The sequence below is a fragment of the Urocampus carinirostris genome, chromosome 1, assembly GCF_059441175.1.
Source record: "Urocampus carinirostris isolate Australia breed hairy pipefish chromosome 1, RoL_Ucar_1.0, whole genome shotgun sequence".
In the NCBI taxonomy this organism is placed as follows: domain Eukaryota; kingdom Metazoa; phylum Chordata; class Actinopteri; order Syngnathiformes; family Syngnathidae; genus Urocampus; species Urocampus carinirostris.
Genome location: NC_142349.1, coordinates 10,720,469 through 10,741,023, shown reverse-complemented (window position 1 = coordinate 10,741,023; position 20,555 = coordinate 10,720,469). Strand labels below are relative to the sequence as shown.

The 20,555-nt window shown below is 41.1% G+C and overlaps 1 protein-coding gene across 1 annotated transcript; it reads right to left on the bottom strand.

Moving 5' to 3' along the window:
- Nucleotides 1-3,723: 3,723 nt before the first annotated feature.
- oprk1 (opioid receptor, kappa 1) lies at nucleotides 3,724-18,730 on the bottom strand. Its single transcript, XM_088326227.1, has 4 exons — nucleotides 18,608-18,730; nucleotides 12,645-12,930; nucleotides 6,788-7,140; nucleotides 3,724-6,113 (listed from the first exon to the last, which is right to left on the bottom strand). The coding sequence occupies exons 2-4, from the start codon at nucleotides 12,890-12,892 to the stop codon at nucleotides 5,581-5,583; spliced, it is 1,134 nt and encodes a 377-aa protein (XP_088182353.1). The 5' UTR covers nucleotides 12,893-12,930; nucleotides 18,608-18,730; the 3' UTR covers nucleotides 3,724-5,580.
- Between the last annotated feature and the right edge of the window lie 1,825 nt (nucleotides 18,731-20,555).

The window sequence follows — 20,555 nt, the reverse complement described above, 5'->3', positions numbered from 1 at the left end:
AGCTGTTTGGATTTGTTTTCGTTTTGTTTCTGTTGTGCTAAAATGTTAATTCAGCTCTTTGATATGCTTTGGGCAGTCTACAGAGTGAGCTGCCAACGAGATCAAAGAGATCAAAGCCAGCAGAGAAGCTAATCACGTGCCGTGACTCATTGCTGAAACTAATAAAAACCTCATCATCCTTTTTATATATATGAGAAAATAGAAATAAGAACAATACTGTAATGAGTATAAAAACGGGTACAATTTATCTGCAAATGAAATGAGTCACAACACGTGATTAGCTTCTCTGCTGGCTTTGATCTCTTTGATCTCTACAAGGGGAATAGTCTGTCTTGACTTGACTTGACTATCTGAGTTTGATGGCTTTGTTTAAAAAATGTGATTGCCTAACTGGGCGGCACAGCATTGGTTGGCGTGTGTGCTGCAGTTCTTAGGTCACGAGATCGAACCTTCCTGTGTGGACTTTGCATGTTCTTCCCGCGCTTGTGTGGGTTTCCTTCAGGCACTCCGGTTTCCAAAAACATGCATGTCGGGTTAATTGGCCCGTCCAAATTGTCTCTAGGTGTGAATGAGCAAGTGGCTCTGTGTGCCCTGCGACTGGCTGGCAACCAGTTCAGGGTGTCCCCTGCCCACTGCCTGAAGATAGCTGGGATGGGCTCCAGCAACCCCGCTACCCTACTGAGGATAAGCGGTGCAGATGATAGATGGATAGACGGATTACCTAACTGTTTGGTCTTTCTTTTTTTTTTCTTTTTTCTTTTTTTACAATTTTGTTGTATTCTGGTGTTTCAGTTTGTGATAAATACTTGATGAAACCACAATCAAACTCCGTTTTTATCACAGTGCTTTTTTTTAATAAACTGTACGCACACTTGCTTTGGTATTGAATGCGCTCGCGTGAGACTTGCATCCAATAGGCCAGAGCACCGTATGATCAGACAAAAAATAATTAGAACCAAGGAGAGCGCCTCCCTTTAAAGCAGTTCGCCAAATGGGTGTGGAAATATGGTACAATAATGAGCTTTTTTATTTTAACATTGACTACCGGCAAGCAATGCATGAGCTTTATCTCGTTTCTTCTTTTTTCTTTTCTCCGATCCAGACTCTTGTTGTCGTTTCAAGCCACGTTCGTACAGGTGCTCACCATATTGTGAATGAGGCATAATCGAACATACCACTGGGAGGGGGGAGGGACACCTTGAGACTGGAGACAGGCCGGGCACAAAGCAGATTTACACCTTTTCTCGGGAAATTTGGTTTATGCTGCTTTTGTATTGTTTAACCGTTTAGCGCATACGATTAACACTTACCTTTTTTTACAACCCTGATTTTTTTGGTGGCCTTCTGGGCACTTGATGCCCTACGCAATGCGCATAATGTGCGTTTGCGTGGCTACGGCCCTGCTCTAGGTCATATCTATGAAAAGCTATGATTTTTTAGATAAATGTAAACCAAATGCTTTCTACGCCCCCTAGAGGAAAGTGTTGAGTTTAAATAGTGTTGTGAGTTGATTACAGTGCAAAACTGGATTCTCTCAACTTAAAAAAAAACCAGTTAACAAATTCAATGCCAAATTTTAAATTATTTTTTTCCCATTGTTTGTGAATAAATGTGCTATGTTTTAAAAAAATCCCTTGTCATCCGTGTTTATAATATGTAGATCAGGATACCAATGTAGGCTGAATGGTCAAGCATAATACTAAAAAACAAAGCTTGAACTTTGGCGTTGATATTCTTTTACTGATTCTGCCCCGGCCTCGAGTTTGACATCCCTTGTATGGAGGAAGATTGCTGCATCGTATCAAATTGCAGCTCCATTTACGTTTTGCTTCACCCCATTTTATTTGACCAAATTAATTCCAAAATTCTAACTCATTTCATTTGGCAAAAAAATTGTAGCCTGGGGAAAAACATGTCTGTCAGTGTCAAGAAGGTTAAAATACTCTTTTTGAGCAAGTATACAACTGGTAATGCCGTGAATTGTTCTCAAAAACTGCTCTGAATATTGACAAATGTAATATCACCCAGAGTGACTCAGTGAAAAATCTAGGTGACATATTTGACCCCGATCTGTCCTTTCAAACAAACGTTAAGAATATTACTAGAACAGCTTTTTTCCATCTTCGCAACATTGCTAAAATTCGCCCTATGCTGTTTTAGTTGGATGTGGGGATTATAATTCATGCGTTTGTTACCTCCCATCTCGATTACTGTAATACACTACTCTCCGGTCTCCCGAAGTCCAAAATCAAGAGCCTTCAGCTGGTACAAAATGCTGCAGCGAGGATTTTACCTAGGACAAGAAAGTTTGATCACATTACCCCGATTTAAGCTAACCTGCATTCGCTTCGTTAGTTTAAGATGTAATTTTAAGGTTATGTTTGTACTATACAAAACCTTGCATGGACTTGCTTCCTCATAACTTTCAGATTTAATTTCCCCCTATGTCCCTACTAGTGATCCCAAGAGCCACGAAGAGATCTGCAGGTTCGAGAGCGTTCTCCATTCGGGCCCCGGTGCTGTGCTCTTCCCCCTGAGATTTGATCTTCAACCTCAGTGGAAATGTTTAAAACTAAGATTAAAACACACTTCTATTCCATAGCATATGAATAATCTATATTTTATGTTGACAATGTCTGTTTATTATTTGTTAGTGCAACATCCATTGCAGCCTGGTCATCCTGGAAAGGGGATACCTCATGTGCAGTCCCTTCTCAAGGTTTCTTCATTTTCCTCATGTTGAGGTTTTTGAGTTTTTCCTTGCCCTCATGAAGGTTTACATCAGGGGATGGTATAATAATAGCCTGTGGTTTGCAATAATCTGTGGTCTGTGCAGCCCTTTGAGACCTATACAAATAATGATGACTTGACTATTAAAATTCGGTTTAATTACAAACAAGCAGTGACAGGTAATCAGTTGAGGCAGGTAAAGCTCTGCCTCACCTGTCATCATGGAAATATAAATAAAAATAGATTAAATAGTGACATTTATTTAGTGTAGTTTCTCATATAATTTCACAATTTTTGGATTTTCTCTTATAAAGTTGCTGAATTCTCACATTTCATTATGAATAAAACTAGTATAAAACGTATTTCTGGATGGAAGATTGTCTGCAGCTTCAGAGTGAGGCACGCAATTCTCTTACAATTCTCACAGCAGATGGTGATAGTGAGCCCAAGGATTCAGACTTTTTTTTGCATAACTCACCCACAACCAATAGATTTAGAGATCATGTTGGCATGAAAATAAAGCCAACCAGTTTTGTTCTCGTTGAGTGGATTTTTTTTAATGGAATATTCATTCAAAAGCAGCAGCACATAGACTTCATTAATAAGTTAAAGTAGTACAATTAAAAAAAACAACATACTACTGTTTATTAATTGCTCTCTGTCTCTCCCTGTGAAATGAGTACTATGTAGGTTAATTGATATGTAAAATTGACTGCTTCACCTGACACGAACCTCTCACTCGTCACTGCCTGACAAATTCATCAGCATTCCTGAAAGTCCTCAACTAAAAGAGAAGAGAATAACCACGGGTAAGTATTTTCAAGGTGGCGTTACCACAGAAACGCTGCGTCCCCTCTTCTCTGGTAAATAGCAGCGTCTCTTGGGTATTGACGACACCATACAAGAGGCAGGGTTGAAAGTCCACTCGGTGAGCATGAAATAGATTGAATCAATAACACAAAGTGCAGGTTTATTGTTGCTAATATGTCACAGTCATAATAATACACACAACAATAATGAACTCACTACTTACACTTACGATTTATCATGTAATATGTCACCTTAAGAAACACGACACGAAGGATCATTTCTATAGTATCACTAATAACATACAGATCAAAACTTGTTGAATGGGTTGAAAGCAAACGCCACACTGTAGTATGTGATACTAACCAGCAGTCATGAGGTTCTGTAATGCAGAAAAAACAATTGTGCTTTGAAATAAACTCAAGATATTGCAGCGTCTTGAAACGCATGTTCTGTCTGGAGATAGTGCCATATTGATGAAGGTTGAGAAATCGCATTAATATCAGTCGCTCTTCTCAAAGAATGAATAATGTATACTCTTCTAGCTCAAGGGCGTGGGTTTGGTCTTGGCCTTTCTTGGGGACGTACCACAGTTTTGAAGTGATTCCATAATATTGGTGGGGACAAAACAACAATTGTTCAATATTGCGGGGACCAAATCATAACCAAACACATGTCTCACGTGAAATAGGGGAAAGGAACATCAATCATGTCGGTCATAAGCATCAGTGCTACAGCAGAGAATGTGCTTTAAACCTTTCTGCTCTGCTAGGTGAACGAGATTGTGATCGATCGATCTTTTTTTTTCTCTCTTAAATGATCACATTATATCGGTGGTGGCCAAACAATGATTGCTCCATATTGGTGGTGGCACATACCAAATCTGCGCCCTTGCTGTACCTCACATTTAATCAGATGCCTAGAGTTAACTTTTATTTAGCATTAGCTTTAAGCTACTAGACTAAACAGTTGATGTAAGTGGATGTATTAAATACAATATATGGATGTATTATGTACAGTAGGGGTATTTGATTTATGTTAGGTTTGACTCTTACGATTGATTGGGAATGGCAAGATAAAAATCCATTTTAGGCTGTGGAATCAAAGCATTAAATCGACAGAAGGACGGATTGTATCTGAAATATATTTGGACACCAAAACAATCACTGCACAGTTTGTTGTGAATCTGGAGAAAGAAGGTCACAAAAGCTCATAATGCACGGTATTGTGGCATTTTGTTCGATGTACCCTTCATATTTCATCACTGCATACCATGGCTCCCATTTTACAAGTAATATAGAAACCAATAATTTCAGAAGTCAACTGGGATACGTGCTGTTATTACAGGTCATGGTGAGTCAATTACAGTCACCTCGTTCCTTTTTTCTACGGAGAAATGGGCAGCTGGATGATACGCCACAAGAGGGCAACTTTGAGCCACCACAGTAGTGACAACACAAACTTATCCTCATCTGTTAAATTCAATGGACAAATGCAAAGAAGATTCGATAGGATGCCAGTTATTTCTTTAGACTATTATTGTGCACTATTATTCTCTGTATTGACTATTAATTTAAGTCACTATCAACCAATCATGTTGCTGTTTTTTTATTCCACACCCCTTAGGACTCATCTGTTTGTTGTAACCTCGAAGATTAAATACAAAGAGAGGACTCAGAGGAGGACTTTTGGACGGAATACGATTCTCTTATCTGAAGGCTCCTCTCCCACCCCTCTTTATTGGTTCAAAATTCATTGATGTCTTTTCTCTTTTATTTTGAAAGTATACTAAAGTTTAAATGAAACACCATCATTGATAGTCAAGGGTGTAAGACCACCACGGTGACAAAACAGATTATCCTTGCAGACTACCGTGTCACGATGGCGCAGTTACATACATTAGTGTAATTGCAAGTAGAGCACTAGTGCACCCTGATATTTTGCAGACCCCCAGAAGGAAGTTTAGACCGCAGTTGTGACTTGTGTCAAGCACAACTCGTTGGAATCCTCGTCCTCTGGCAACGAGGACACGTCCATGGCTAGTCATACCGGCCTGGCCTGCTTGGAGTCGCCGCGGTTGTCCAGGGGGCACGAGTGGTCCCTCAGGGTGCTCCGGACCCGACTTACACCCTGGCAGTCTCTGCGGATGCTGGGGCAGCAGAAGTCCCGGAAACATCTCTTGAAGTTCTCGTCCAGGAAAGCGTAGAGGATAGGGTTGAGGCTGCTGTTGGTGTATCCCAACGCCACGCAGAAGAAGTAGGCGGCCATGACGGGTGTAGTCTCAGGCACGTTGGGCCACAGCGCTTTTACCAGGATGAAGATGTGGATGGGGGTCCAGCAGACCACAAAGACGGCAACCACCACCAAGACCAGGCGGGCAATGCGCCGCAGGTTCCGGTCTTTCTCACGTGAGCCCGACAGGAGGCGCACGCTCTTCAGGCGCAGGATCATCAGCGTGTAGCAAACGCTGATGATTATGACGGGCACCACAAAGGCGAAGATGAACACACAGATCTTCATCAGAGTGTCCCAGTAGCTGTACGGTTCGGGGAACTGGAGAGCACATTCTGTCGTACCTGGCGGTCAAAACAACTTTATGAGATTTGGAGTCAGACAGCTACACTGGGTGTTACCCTACCTAAATCTAAAAACAAACTCCTAACTTTTTTTTCTAGGCTTTGCAGCTGCTAAAATGGAACAGCATGAACTTTTTTTTCATAATGGAGATTTACCTTTCTATTGCTGCTTTTATTCAAAAAGAGCAGTATGTTACGTAGGACTGTGCTGAGCATCTGCAGATGGAGAGTGAGGCGTACAATTCTCTAGCCTCAAGGCAGAGGGTGATAGGGATTTTTGACTAGGCACACACCTCAGCCCCAAGCAATAGAATTGCTGATAACAGCAAGTCAACCCATCAAGTATTTTCTGTCGTTGCATGGGCTTTTTCTTCATAGTGAAGAATTACCTATTTATGATGTGGTTATTCAAAAGGAGCAGCACATTAACTTAATTTAAGGGTATGGGTATGACAATAATTTTTTTTTCTTTCCATGCTACAGTTTATACATTGCTTCCTTGCTCTATCAATATAATGATGAAGAAAATGTAAGTTAATTTATTTGTAAATCTGACTGTGCCTCACTACACCTCGCTGGTAAATACATAGACACCGTATAGAAACAAATAAAACATGAAGATACACCGAATTTGCTGGCTAAATTGCATTATATCCTTAGTTTTTAAGACCTACCATTATTGGTCTTGGTGCTACCCAAGATCATAGCGGGCACACCTGCACCGGACGACAGCCCCCATATGAGCACGTTGATTACTTTGGCCTTGACCGGCGTACGGAAGTCGAGTGCCTTAACCGGGTGACAAACGGCCACATAGCGGTCCACGCTCATCATGGTGAGCGTAAAGATGCTGGTGAACATGTTGTAGTAGTCGATTGAGATGAAAACTTTGCACGCCACCTCGCCAAAAGGCCACGAGCTGAGTAAGAAATCTGTGCTCTGGAAGGGCATGGTGCTGGTCACCAATGCGTCCGCCACCGCCAGGTTCAGGATGTAGATGTTGGTGGCTGTCTTCATCTTGGTGTACCTAACGCAAGGGCAAAATAAATAAACCCTGCTTAGTACGGGTGGGTGGATTGATCCGGACATCAGCAATCTATACTACGCAAGTAATTTAATCCGTTAGATACCATATGGATCCATCAATTTCCTCAAAGCGTCACTTCTATATGTAGATAGCACAGTTCTCCCTCTCACCCAGCAGCCTTGGACACTGTTAAGTTTATGCCTGTTGGTGTGACTGACAGTCACACATTTAGCACCTCTTTCTAACTGGCCTGCTGCTGCATCCTGCCTGGCAGGCAGAAGAGTGGACCAAATCTGCGCAGGCATCCTCATCAGAAGCACAGAAAATGACAATGCCAGGTGTCATTCGTGTGGAAAACTAGTGTGCTAGTGTTGCAAATTTACATAAACACGTGAAAAAAGCTTACCCTACAGAGAGCAACGAGCTGCAATTAAAAATGTAAACATGTTACTGTACCTGACCAAAAATCTGTAAAACTGTGGCAAAAGAGCCAAAAGGGCTTGCTTGCTACATTGCTGATTTTTTTGGTTCGTCTCTCTTGATTTTTGCAATTGTTGTAGTAGAAGTATTTTATTTTTATACTGTTAAAGGTTTTTAGATTGTATTGTTGACACTATTTGCACTTTTTGACTTCATTTCCAAAATATTAGAGGGTGTAGTATTTTTGAAGGCAGAAAAGCTTAAAAAGAGAGTCGGTATTTAATAACAAAAAAGAGGTATTTAATGTCTTTCAAAAACCGATTGACAATAAGATACACCAGAGGGGTTTCCCTTTTTGAGCTTTTTTGTGTTTTTTCATATCTTTCTGGAGGACTCTGGTTTCTCCATTCTCTAACATTAACCCTGACTAAAATTAGAGTAAAATGCCTGTTCATATTTCATCTATATCACTGATGGTCTAGTAGATAGGATTTTGCACTCTTACCACCGCATCCCAGGTTCGATTTCTGTTGCATCCAATGTTTTGCGATTGTGGTTAGTGTATATTTAAACTGATCAGATAATACACAAATACAGTACTATACTAACGTAGAACCTCATGAGAAATGCACAACCAGACGTTAAGGTCTTTTATAGGTAAAAAAAAAAGTGCAATCATACATTAATAAATACGATACACCTGCACCAGTATTTGTACGTTTGCAGCACTTTCTATATCTTGTAAACATTTTTATTTGTTAAGATTGCATTGCTTTTAGGGAAAAAAAGTGCCAAAAAGTACTTAAATGACTAATTGGGTTTTTGCTGCTTTTTGATGTTCAGGATAAAAAGCATATACGGCACCAATAGCTGAAAATTAACGATAATACATAGACAAAAAATGTGTATTTCTACCACGATTTCCCATTGCCCTCACTTGGCCCGCTCGTTTGGCGCCAGCTGTTGCTCGTTGCCTGATTGGCTTCCCTCCTATTTAAACTCAGTGCTCTCATTCACTCCTTGTCAGTCCGTCAACGAACCTCTGCACTTGCAAGACGTGTGTTTTGACTCCGGTATCTTGTTCCAGTATCCGGTATCGATCCCGTCTGTCTCATCCTGTCCGGTATCTTGCTCCAGTCTCCATTATCCGGTATCGGTCCCATCAGTCCCGTCCTGTCTGGTATCTTGCTCCTGTATCCAGTATCCGGTATCGATTCCGTCTGTCCTGCCCTGTCCGGTATCTTGCTTTTGTACCTGTCCCGTTCTGTCCGGTATCAACAATTTCTTTACCATACTGAAGTATTTAAGGTCAAATTTTGTATTCCTAGCAAGGTTTCTTCATTTACCTCATGTTGAAGTTTTGAGTTTTTCTTTGCCCTCACGTAGGTTTATAATAGTTGGTAGTTTGCAATAGTCTGTGGTCTGTGCAGCCCTTTTAAAGTCCTTGTGGGCTATACAAGTAAACTTGACTTGACTTGACTATTTTTGTTATTTCGCTGCTTTTTTATTTGACTCTTGGCTTTTGTTCTGAAACAGTTGTAATAGAAATATTGTCATTTATTATATATACTGTTAAATTTAGATTCTAGTTATTTAATGAAAAATGAAACAATTTAAACAATTAAACCAGCTCGGTGGCCCCGAGACTGGGAGGTTGTGGTTCAAGCCTCGGCCGAGTCATACCTAAGACTTAAACATTGGTACCCGTTGCCTCCCTGCTTGCATTCAACATTAGGGGTTGGAATTGGGGGGCTTGGTCACCTAATGACTCCCAACGCCTCAGTTGGGTTGGGCGAGGGGGCTGGGAATTCCTTCCTCTGAATCAATCTCCCAAAAAGAGTCAGAAATGACTCTAGCCACCTCCCACTAGGGGGATATGGCTGTGGTATATATATACCCTATATATAAAATCTTGCTGTGTTTATCTTAAGTCATGGAGGAGGGTTCAGTTATTCAACAATCATGGCATTTCAGAACAAAAAATATCGGTATCGGAGTGGTATTGATCGATACTACCATGTATATATTTAGATGGGATTGATACTAAAATTTCCAGCACCGCCTGGCGCTTCCCTTACTGCTCAGGTATTTTCCTTTCTTTGTATAGAGATGTTAATGGGTTGTGGATGCTGCAAAGGTTGACATCATCAACCTATTTTGATGAATTCGTCACACACTATTTGCACTCTTTTAAACCTTAATTAATGATTCGATGTTTCAAAACTGTGCTAATGAGGGTTAGTCGGAGGTGGTAGACTGCAAAATATGTGATAAAAATCTTTCTCCATTGACAGTAGATTTAGCTTATTTTAAGGATGTTCTTTTTCATTTAAAATGTTACTTATGGTGGGCAGCACGGCGGCGCAGTCGTTAGCGGGTGTGCGGCACAGTTCTAAGGTCTTGGGAACCTCCTGTGTGGGTTCAAATCCAGCTACCAGCCTACCTGTGCGGAGTTTGTATGATCTCCCCGTGCTTGCGTGGGTTTCCTCCGGGCACTCCGGTTTCCTCCCACATTCCAAAGACATGCATTCCAGGAGGATTGGCCGGTCCAAATTGTCCCTAGGTGTGACTGAGCGAGCGAGTTGTCTGTCCCTGTGTGCCCTGCAATTGGCTGGCAACCAGTTCAGGGTGTCCCCTGCCCACTGCCTGATGATTGCTGGGATGGGCTCCAGCACCCCCGTGACCCTACAGAGGATAAGCGGTGCAGCTAATGAGATGAGAGATGAGATGAGATTTGAGATAAGATGAGAGAGATGTTACTTCTGGTATATTGAATCATTCCCATAGCAAAAAAATAAAGATTATTCTTGGAGGGATATTGAGTATTTTTTTTTAGTATAGCCAAAAAGGCAACCTTTTTGTGAGTTAAATAAAATAATTTTGTCATTTTGAAATCAGTCCAATTCATTTTTCTTATGCATCCATCCTTTTTCTGCACCACTTATTCACAAAAGGGTTGTGGAGTAATTTGTCTTACTTAGATTAAAACAAGGTTTAAATTTTACAAAGAAAATGGCAAATATGGTGAAATGTTGAGAAAAATGCCTTCAAATTTTGGCATTTTTGCCTATTTGATGTATTGAACATTTTAATTTTACCTTAACATTTGCCTAAAATTCTGTGACACCAAAATGCAAGAGGTCTAAAATTAAGAAGCAATAAACGTTGGATTTAGGAGATTTACCAGGCAGTAGGAAGATCTGTTTTAAAATGTATATTGTTTTGGGGTTAGATTTAAGCATTTAAACTTTAATTGTTAAAAATAGAAACCAAATGATCCTCCGCTTCACGTTTTTGAGGACCGGAAATGAAAATGGCGTTTGAGTGAGCACTGTAAAAGCGTCTCAAGGGGGTTATCTAGTGGCAGAAATTATACGACACTCCATCATCACCCTTAATTCTGTTTTACCATTCTAGGTACATTGTGAAATATTCGACTACTAGATGTCACAGTGTTGTCTAAAGCGAACGAAAACAAGCAAGATGAGCAGAATGTAGCAGCAAGATGCAAGAAAAACATGACAGCAACTACTATGTAAGGATTCTGCTGTGTAAAAGAAATAACTGCACAAATCTCTTGACTGATACATTAAACTAACAAGTCAGATGGCTGACAATCATGTCAGCTCCCTGTAAGTCAGCCTCAAGTTGTGTCAAATAAATACACATTTCTCGACCCAACCTTTTCAAAAGAGGGAAAAAAAGGTAAAAAGGAAAAGGGGAACATTGAATCAAAAGACATAAACTAATGAAAATAAAATATAAAAAAGGTAAATAGAAAGAAAAAAAAATACATTAAATACAAGGAAAGGAAAAAAAAACACATAAATGAAATAGAAATTATAAAAAGCAAGTACAGTACAAAAGAAGAAATTTTGATAAGTTCATTTGGGGTACCCTTAACTGTCACAGACCAGAACGAACACAGGACTCAATAGCGTACGTTTCTCAGTTTTTTATTGAAAAGAGAGGGAGAGTAAGGCTTGCTTCCTTGATCCGAGGACTGACGGAAAACAGGCGCGAGCGAGGCGAGAGTGACACTTCTAGTAGCTCAGGAGGTAGAGCGATCGTTTTCGGATTAAGGGATCCCAGTTCGAATCCCGGCTTGTCCGTGTTACATGCCGAAGTGTCCTTGGGTAAGACACTGAACCCCCAATAAGCAGGTTAGTGCCTTACATGGCTGCGAAGATCATGGCCGCTATTGGGAAATGTGAAGCACAATGTAAAGCGCTTTGGGAAGTCATTGACTTGAAAAGCGCTATATAAATGCAGATCATTTCAGATCATTTCATTTCATTTCACTTCTGTGTCGGACGAAGACAGGCGGGAATAGGAAGTCGTTTGGCCGGGGCTGGAGATCAGATGCGATGTCGAGTCCGTTATCGGGGTCGTAGGCAGGAGGCAGGCAGGTAACGAGGCAAAACGGGTAAGGTAACTGGGGCAGGCAGAACGGGCGTAATCAGGTCCAGAAACGGGCCAAAAATCAAGATCAGGCAGGAGAAAGGTTTAGCAGAAACAGAGTCGGACGAGAATGCTCACTGAGTGGAATACAACAGTTCGCAACGATCTGATAATGACTGGGAGGAAGCCGGGGGTTTAAAAATGGAGTGTCCACCAATCAGCTGTCCGGGCTGTTGGCGCCAATCAAGCCGCCGCAGGTGCTCCAGATTGGCAATCACAACATTAACGGCAAGATGGCCGACAATCATGTCAGCTCCCTCTAGGTGAGTAAGTTAGAGTATTTAAAAAAAATAAACGTTTGTAGTATAATTCATGTATTTCTGCTTATTATTTAAATCAATATTGTTTGTTGATGAATTCTGTTTTGTTTTGCTTTTTTTACCACTAAGAGGTGCCAAATAATACACACTGTCCCATTATAGGTGGGGTGCATTGTTTGAGGCGTCCTTCACAAAGTTGAAAGTTAACAATGCCCAACTGAGTTCAGCGAATAAAAAAAGTTCCAAATTCCGTACAGCCCCTTTGATTGATGTAGACAAGTTAAATGGAGCTGAACTACCTTTAAAACTGCACTATATCTATAATTTTTACGCGAATTAAATAAAAAGGAGGTATAAACTAACCTGATGACGACATACATGACCAGGCAGTTGCCCACCAGGCCCACCACGAAAACCAGGGAGTAGACGGCCACGATGACAGGGATGATGGGCGACATGGGCTCGCTGTCTACTGCCTCTCCTTCCCACGTCCCGTTGAAGGTGGAGGAAGTGGGCCAGGTGCAAGCCCCCGACACCTCCTCCCCATCCCACGGACACATGTCCTCAGGACCCTCTCTTCGGTTCACATGCACCAAAGGGGTCTCCATCATGTGCACTTGAACGCTGCCCTCTTTTTGCCCCCTTAACACTGCACAACAGGAGAGTGCACAAGAGCATTTATCGATTCGCAATCAGAACAGCCGTCGTTGCGGGCCATTGTTTGTAGAAACATGTGCATAAAAAGGTATTGATTCCGATAGAAGATTGGATTCGGCTGCTTGGAGTGGTCAGTGGTCCGGATCTTCAGTACCCACTTTGTGCATTAGCAACCCCACAAAATAAGGCCTCACAATAGTAGATATTTATCGATTTTGTTGGCATTCATTGGGGGTGCCTTGACACAATACCTAGCTAGAAACACTTGCAGATACCTAAAGCACAATTGTGTAAATTTTCACATAAACCGGTTTAGCAGTTTCACACACACACACACACATTGGGATATATAAGTAGTTTAGATTAGGTTTAGATGAGATTAGGTTGAGATCAAATTTGTTTGGATTAGATTGTGTTGGATTGGGTTACATTGGGTTGGAGTAAAATAGATTATATTAGCTAAATTTTGATTAGTATGAATAGATTTAGATTTACCACAATATAACGAACATGCGTGACTTTGAAGTTTCAAATTAATTGATATCAAACCCATACAAAAAATATTACAAATTACAGATATGTTTTATGAGTACTTAAAAGTAGTCTAAGTGTTAACAACCAAAGGATTTTGTTTCTATTGTTTTGAAGAAATTAGATCAAGACAGCGACATTTCTGATCATGATTAAGTGCAGCGGTCATGCATGATTAAAACAATTGCCATCTTGAAAAAATATACGATTTAGGCCAGTAGTCGGCAACCACTGGGCTGCGGATCCGTATCAGTATGCACAGAAAGAACAAAAATTTGCCAAATTTTTGGCTTATATCATATATAACGCGTTTTCTGGTAGTATTTAAGCAATACTTGATCAATTGAAAAATATTATTAACCGCATTTGCACAACAATAAATACAACTGGATTTCAAACTGGATTGCAACAATGAAAGACCAAATTTTTACCACTAGACCATTAGGAATGTAGATGACATGGGAAAAGGCATTAGATTTCATCTGATCATCACACTGTTTTTAAACCACATTGTTTAACAGGACCATGATAAGATTAACACAACATAATATACAATGTTTTTTATTCAATATCCTTCTAAGTCCAATTCACAACCAGATATACAGTACCAAAGAGTTGTTTCCCTCGTCAAGCTTATTCACTTTTATTCATATCTTTCAGGATGACCTTCTTTTTTCTCCATTCTATAACAACTATCTGTAGTACTGTGAGTCCAAATACTCCTATGTCACCTACACCCCTAGTGGTCTGGGGGATTTAGGCTTAAAAATTGTATCATTATTATTGTTGTTATTGTTGTGGTTATTGTGGTTGTTGTGGTTGTTACCGATGTTGTTATTGGGCCGGCCGGCCATAATACTGTGAATATTGTTAGACATTAAACCGGTGTTCTGCAATTCCTTCCTACCCGGCGAGACGTCCTACCAATCAATGCCCAGTGTGCTTGCCTATCATGCGCAATGAGCAGATAGCGATTTCAAGTCAAGTCAAGTCACATTTATTTGTGTAGCCATTAATCACAAGATGTCTCAAAAGACTGCACAGGATTACAATTACACCATCCCCTGATTTTAAACCAACATGCAGGCGAGGAAACACTCAAAACCTCAGCACGAGGAATATAAGAAATTTTGAGAAGGGGCCTCGCAAGTATTAATCCCCCCTTCCAGAATGACCAGGGTGCAAAAGATTTAGTAACAGTACACAAAACATAGTAAAGATCAATTTCCTGGGAATCGTGCAGTCTTTTTTTCCTACCAGTCATACGTGACAGATTTTTTTTTTACTATTTACTGCCTGAAAATACCATACACATGATTTTTCACAACTTTTAAACATGACGTGTTTCGTGTATTTTCGTAGTCGCTTTTAAGCATGCTGTTTATTCACGCAGTGTATGTAATGTTATAACGTACTACCCTCGTTTCATATCGTAAGTAAGAGTTCTGTTTGTACATATTATGAGTTTTTTTTAGAAAGAAAACTAAATCAACGATATATAACAAGTTTATTTAATTTGTGTTTATATATCTGTCTTTGTTTTTATGTATTTTTCATATGTTATATTTTCTCAGGGAGGTTTAGGCATGTCACCAAGGTTAGCAATGCATTCTGATGTTAGTAGATGTTAAGTAAATCTCTGTCTTTTTAAACTGGCGGTGAAACATCCTACAGATTAAATTTCCATCCATCCATCCATCCATTGTCTTCCGCTTATCCGAGGTCGGGTCGCGGGGGCAGCAGCGTTAAAAGGGAAGCCCAGACGTCCCTATCCCCAGCCACTTCCTCCAGCTCATCCGACGGGACCCCGAGGCGTTCCCAAGCCAGCCGAGAGACATAGTCTCTCCAACGTGTCCTGGGCCGCCCCCGGGGCCTCCTGCCGGTGGGACATGCCCGGAACACCTCCCGAGGGAGGCGTCCAGGAGGCATCCTTATTAGATGCCCGAGCCACCTCAACTGGCTCCTCTCAACGCGGAGGAGCAGTGGCTCTACTCCGAGTCCCTCCCGGATGACTGAGCTTCTCACCCTATCTCTAAGGGAGAACCCAGCCACCCTGCGGAGGAAACTCATTTCGGCCGCTTGTATCCGGGATCGAGTTCTTTCGGTCATGACCCAAAGTTCATGACCATAGGTGAGGGTAGGAACGTAGATCGACTGGTAGATCGAGAGCTTTGCCTTTCGGCTCAGCTCCCTCTTCACCACGACAGACCGGTAAAGGGTCCGAATGACGGCAGACGCTGCACCGACCCGTCTGTCGATCTCCCGTTCCATCCTACCCTCACTCGTGAACAAGACCCCAAGATACTTGAACTCCTCCACTTGGGGCAAGACCTCCTCCCCGACCCGGAGGGAGCATACCACCCTTTTCCGACTGAGAACCATGGCCTCGGACTTGGAGGTGCTGATCCCCATCCCGGCCGCTTCACACTCGGCTGCGAATCGCTCCAGCGAGAGCTGAAGATCACGGGCTGAGGAAGCCAACAGCACCACGTCATCTGCAAAAAGCAGTGACGCAATGCTGAGGCCCCCAAACCGGACTCCATCCCCGCCAAGGCTGCGCCTAGAAATTCTGTCCATAAAAGTTATGAACAGAATCGGTGACAAAGGGCAGCCCTGGCGGAGCCCAACCCTCACCGGGAACGAATCCGACTTATTGCCGGCAATGCGGACCAGACTCTGGCACCGGGCATACAGGGACCGCACAGCCCGGATAAGACTGTGCGGTACCCCATACTCCCGAAGCACCCCCCACAGGGCCTCCCGAGGAACACGGTCGAATGCCTTCTCCAAGTCCACAAAACACATGTAGACCGGACAGGCAAACTCCCATGCACCCTCAAAGACCCTGAAGAGTGTATAGAGCTGGTCCAGTGTTCCACGGCCAGGACGAAAACCACACTGTTCCTCCTGAATCCGAGATTCGACTTCCTGGCGGACCCTCCTCTCCAGTACCCCTGAATAGACCTTACCAGGGAGGCTGAGAAGTGTGATTCCCCAGATTAAATTTCCAATAGAAGATATTTTGTTGTGCCCTGTAAACCTCTCTGCACACTGGATTCTTTTGGTATGTGTCCAACCTAAATTTGTTTCACAGAAACTGCTTTGAAAGTAATGTTTAGTTTAACTAAATTCAATTTACTTTTCAAAGATCATCAACATCCCCATTAGGGGACTGATCCTAAATGATCCCTTTGGAAATTAAGAACATTAGTGAGTGAAACAGTATTCGAAACTGGAGATATCTGGGTGGGCAAAGTTATGATTTAAAGAAGAATATTCTGGTTTAATATTAATCTGGTTGTTGTTCTGTTTTCATCATATACTTTCTACATATGATGGAAAGGTTGAAGGAGTAATGGCAGTTGCAGACTCTGGAACATCACAAACATCAGGACTCAAGTAGTTGCGATGTTATTGTGCAGAAGGTGATAACATATGATCTTTTAAATGATGGTGATTTGAAGAAGTACACATATACTTTTGTCTCCTATCTCAAAGCTGGGTGACTGCTGAATTAAAAATGTGCAAAAAATGTGTTACAGTTTGCAGAACTGTACATCTCCTTAGGTGAGATAAAGGATGTGCTAACCACCATGGTCGCAGGTGCACAGGGTTGAGGGCAGATAGCCGTACCTTGCTTGAACATTGGGGTAAGTTTGGAGCTGCTTTTCTAGTTTATAGCTTTAGTTTTTCTACTAACCACTATTTATATAAAGTTGATGGAAGTCATGTCTTACCAATGGTATTTAGCAAACAAAGGAATGACACCTACAATCAAGAAATTACACAGATGTACAAAATGCCCTTCAGTTCTGCTAGGTCATGCAGAAGAGTACTATGTGGTGTGCTCCATGGTGGTATGTGATGTAGAGTCTCCTGGGATCGAAATGGTAATGAACATCATCATGTGAGAAATACTTTAAAATAATTTTTATATTTAGCTGTGAATGCTGAAAATGGGTCGTTGCTTTAAATGGAAACGGCATAGGTATATTTGCTTTCACATTTGTACATGCATTGACTTAGTGTGTGCTTTGCAATGTCATAGATGTGAGAGGTGGGCACATTCTGGCTTTGTCCCCCAATATGATCTGTCAAACAGCGACTGTTGTTGCTATAAAACTAAATAGTTGTGGACAAATTGTCAAGTTTTTTTTCCCCCCATCTTCTATCTTCTCCCAAACCAAAACTTGTATTTGCATCCTGGACCAACTTTTACTGATCATTGCGCGCACCTCATTCATCCTTCTTTTACCATCTTGGCACAGGTATACTCTTAAAGGGTAAATTAAAGTGTCAGAACATACTACCTGCTTATTTTTTTGCATAAATATACTCCAAATAGGTTAATTCAGGAGTCAGATCCTCCTACCTGCTTATGTTTATGCATTAATATACTCTGAAAGGGTATATATAAGTATCAGAATTAAAGGTCGACCGATTATCGGCACAGATACTTAGGAATTTGATGGATATCGGTATTTTTTCCTCTGCTGCCTCTGACGCCTTACGTCTTTGCATTAACATAATCCAAATAGGTAAAGTCAAGAGTCAGAATGTCCTACCTGCGCATGTCTACCCAATAATATACTCTGAAATGGCAAATTCGAATGCCAGAACTTCCTACTTGCCGAGCTCTGCCTAAAAGCATTCTCTTTCGGTTAATACCAATATATAAACATATTCTTAGGAGTTTTTTTTTACTCGCCAGAAGGCCCTTCCCACTTGCATCTACGTGTTAGTATTATATCAACAGATTTTTACGAACGTTCTACGAATATGGATCTCAACAAAACAAGTCAAGAGAGAACACTAGTATCTCGGCTGTCAAATCAGCCTCTGGTAGGAAGTTTCGCCCGAGTAGGACATTTCGGCAGAACACCGGTCCGTTTAGGGACCACTGATTGAAGTGACAAAAGCTGCCATTAAACATTACGAAATAAACAAAGACATTAAGGCTAAAACAACGAGTTTAAAATGCATTTAATTAGAGATACTACATTTGATCTGCTTCAATAGTACACGACGAATAATAATGAGCGAAAAAAACGGTAGTTTCATAAACAAGTTCGACAGTATTTTTTTAATCTACTGACTAGAAATATGAGATGTCATAAGCAGCATTAACGCAAGCTTACCTTGATCCCAGTTCTCCCCAAAAATTAACGAAATGGCACAAAGTTGTAAAAGATATTTTGAATGATTTGTAACGATGCGCAAAGCTTAATCCGCCGCGGAGAAGTCAATACACTGAACGCAGCGCACAGCTTGGAGCTCGCTTAAGCGCTGCTCTCCAGTGACGTCATTGCTCTCTCTTCGACTATAACTCACATTTTATTCACATTTCTTTCATATTAAAGAACAGACGTTCGGAGAAAGACATGACATTATCAAAGTTTCAGGCGTAGAAATCTTAATACCTGCTTTTTTCCATTACATCTTCATCCCATGAGTTCTGTTTTTTTAATGTATTTTCTTTTACCTAGAACAGGATTTTGAGACGCTTTTTCTTTCGTAGGAAAATAAGTCAAACCAAAGGATACCTCAACAGTATTAGCTTCTATGACCCCTTTCCAATCTACGTCATCCCCGGATCACCACAGGATGCGTGCGCATTGTCGACCCAACACAGCGGGAGTAGCATTGCAAGTTTGAATGGAGCGAGAGAAGAATTGCATGTTTATTGCCTTTTTAGAATCACAGTTTACAAGAAAAACCATGCCCAGCTGTTGTGTGTACGCAAAGCCGGCCCAAGGCATAAGCGAACTAAGCGGCTGCTTTGGGGCCTGCGACCACTAGGGGGCCCCAAAGAGTGGTTAACTTTTTTGGCACCAATTTTGTCCCCATTCTCACTTTTGTGAGTCTACAACAACAAAAAACGTGTACAGAAATACTACAAAAGCACTACAAAACTAAATATCAAATATATGGCTTAAAAACAGGGACCTCATATATTATTTTGCTTTCATTCGGAAAAAAAAGAGTATAGAAATACTACAAAAATACCATGATACAAAATACTACAGAACAGTTACAACAAAAACCCAGCCACAGTAATATTACAAAAATATTAAAGAAATATGACAAAATTGTCATGATTGCCTATTGAGTGCAGCTGCTGTGGCTTAATTGGCGCCAACAGCCCGGAAAGCTGATTGGTGGACACTCTCTTTTTAAACCCCCGGCTTCCGCTTGGAAGCCGTCAGATCGTTATGTGAACTGCTCAGTAAGCCTTTTCGTCCGATTCCGTTTTTGCCCTGCTTTTTTTTGCCTGATCTTTGTTGCCAACCTGTTTTCCGGACCTGACCTGTTTTGCCCCATAACCTGCCTGCCTCCTGCTACCGACCTCGTTTACGAACTCGACACCGACTTTGATCTCCAGCCCCAGCCAACGACTTGCTATTCCCGCCTGTCTCAGATCCTCCTCGCTCGACACGGAAGTGCCACTTTCGCGTACCCGACACCTGCTACCCGTGTTCGTCGATCCGCGGATCGCGGAAGCAAGCCTTTCTCTCCCTCTTATCAATAAAAACTGAGAAAATGAGCGCTGTTGGGTCCCATCTCCGTTCCTGGTTCGTGACAAAAATAATACTATGGTAATACTACAAAAAAGTACAAAAATATTACAAAATACTGCTTTGGAAATACATCAAGAATATGTCTACAGAAATACTAAAAAAATACAATTTTATAATACAATATTACACAACACTACCAGAAAAGTATTATAAAAGAAATACTAAAAAAGTATTACAACAGAAACATTGCAAAAATACAACTACAGTGATACTACAAAAATTCTGCTATGGAAATACGACGAAACAGAAACACTAAAATTATCAAAGTACTGTATTACTATAAAAATACTACATGCATGCAACAATAAAATCACCCTTTGTGATACAACAATAATACTACAGAAATATTAAGAACTTACTACCATGGAAAAAATAAAAAAAACTACCGCAGAAATAGAACAAAAATAATACTACATAGAAACTACTGAACTTCAACTGAAATCTGACTACAGAAATATTCAAAAATACTTTCAAAAAAGTACATTATGTCACAGTTGCCCATTGCCCT

Coding starts and splice junctions, on each gene's coding strand:
- oprk1 (XM_088326227.1), bottom strand. CDS start 12,892: ATGATGGAGACCCCTTTGGTGCATGTGAACCGAAGAGAGGGTCCTGAG. Junction 7,141..12,644: donor GTCATGTATGTCGTCATCAG/GTTAGTTTATAC, acceptor CCCTTGCGTTAG/GTACACCAAGATGAAGACAG. Junction 6,114..6,787: donor TAGCACCAAGACCAATAATG/GTAGGTCTTAAA, acceptor TTTGACCGCCAG/GTACGACAGAATGTGCTCTC.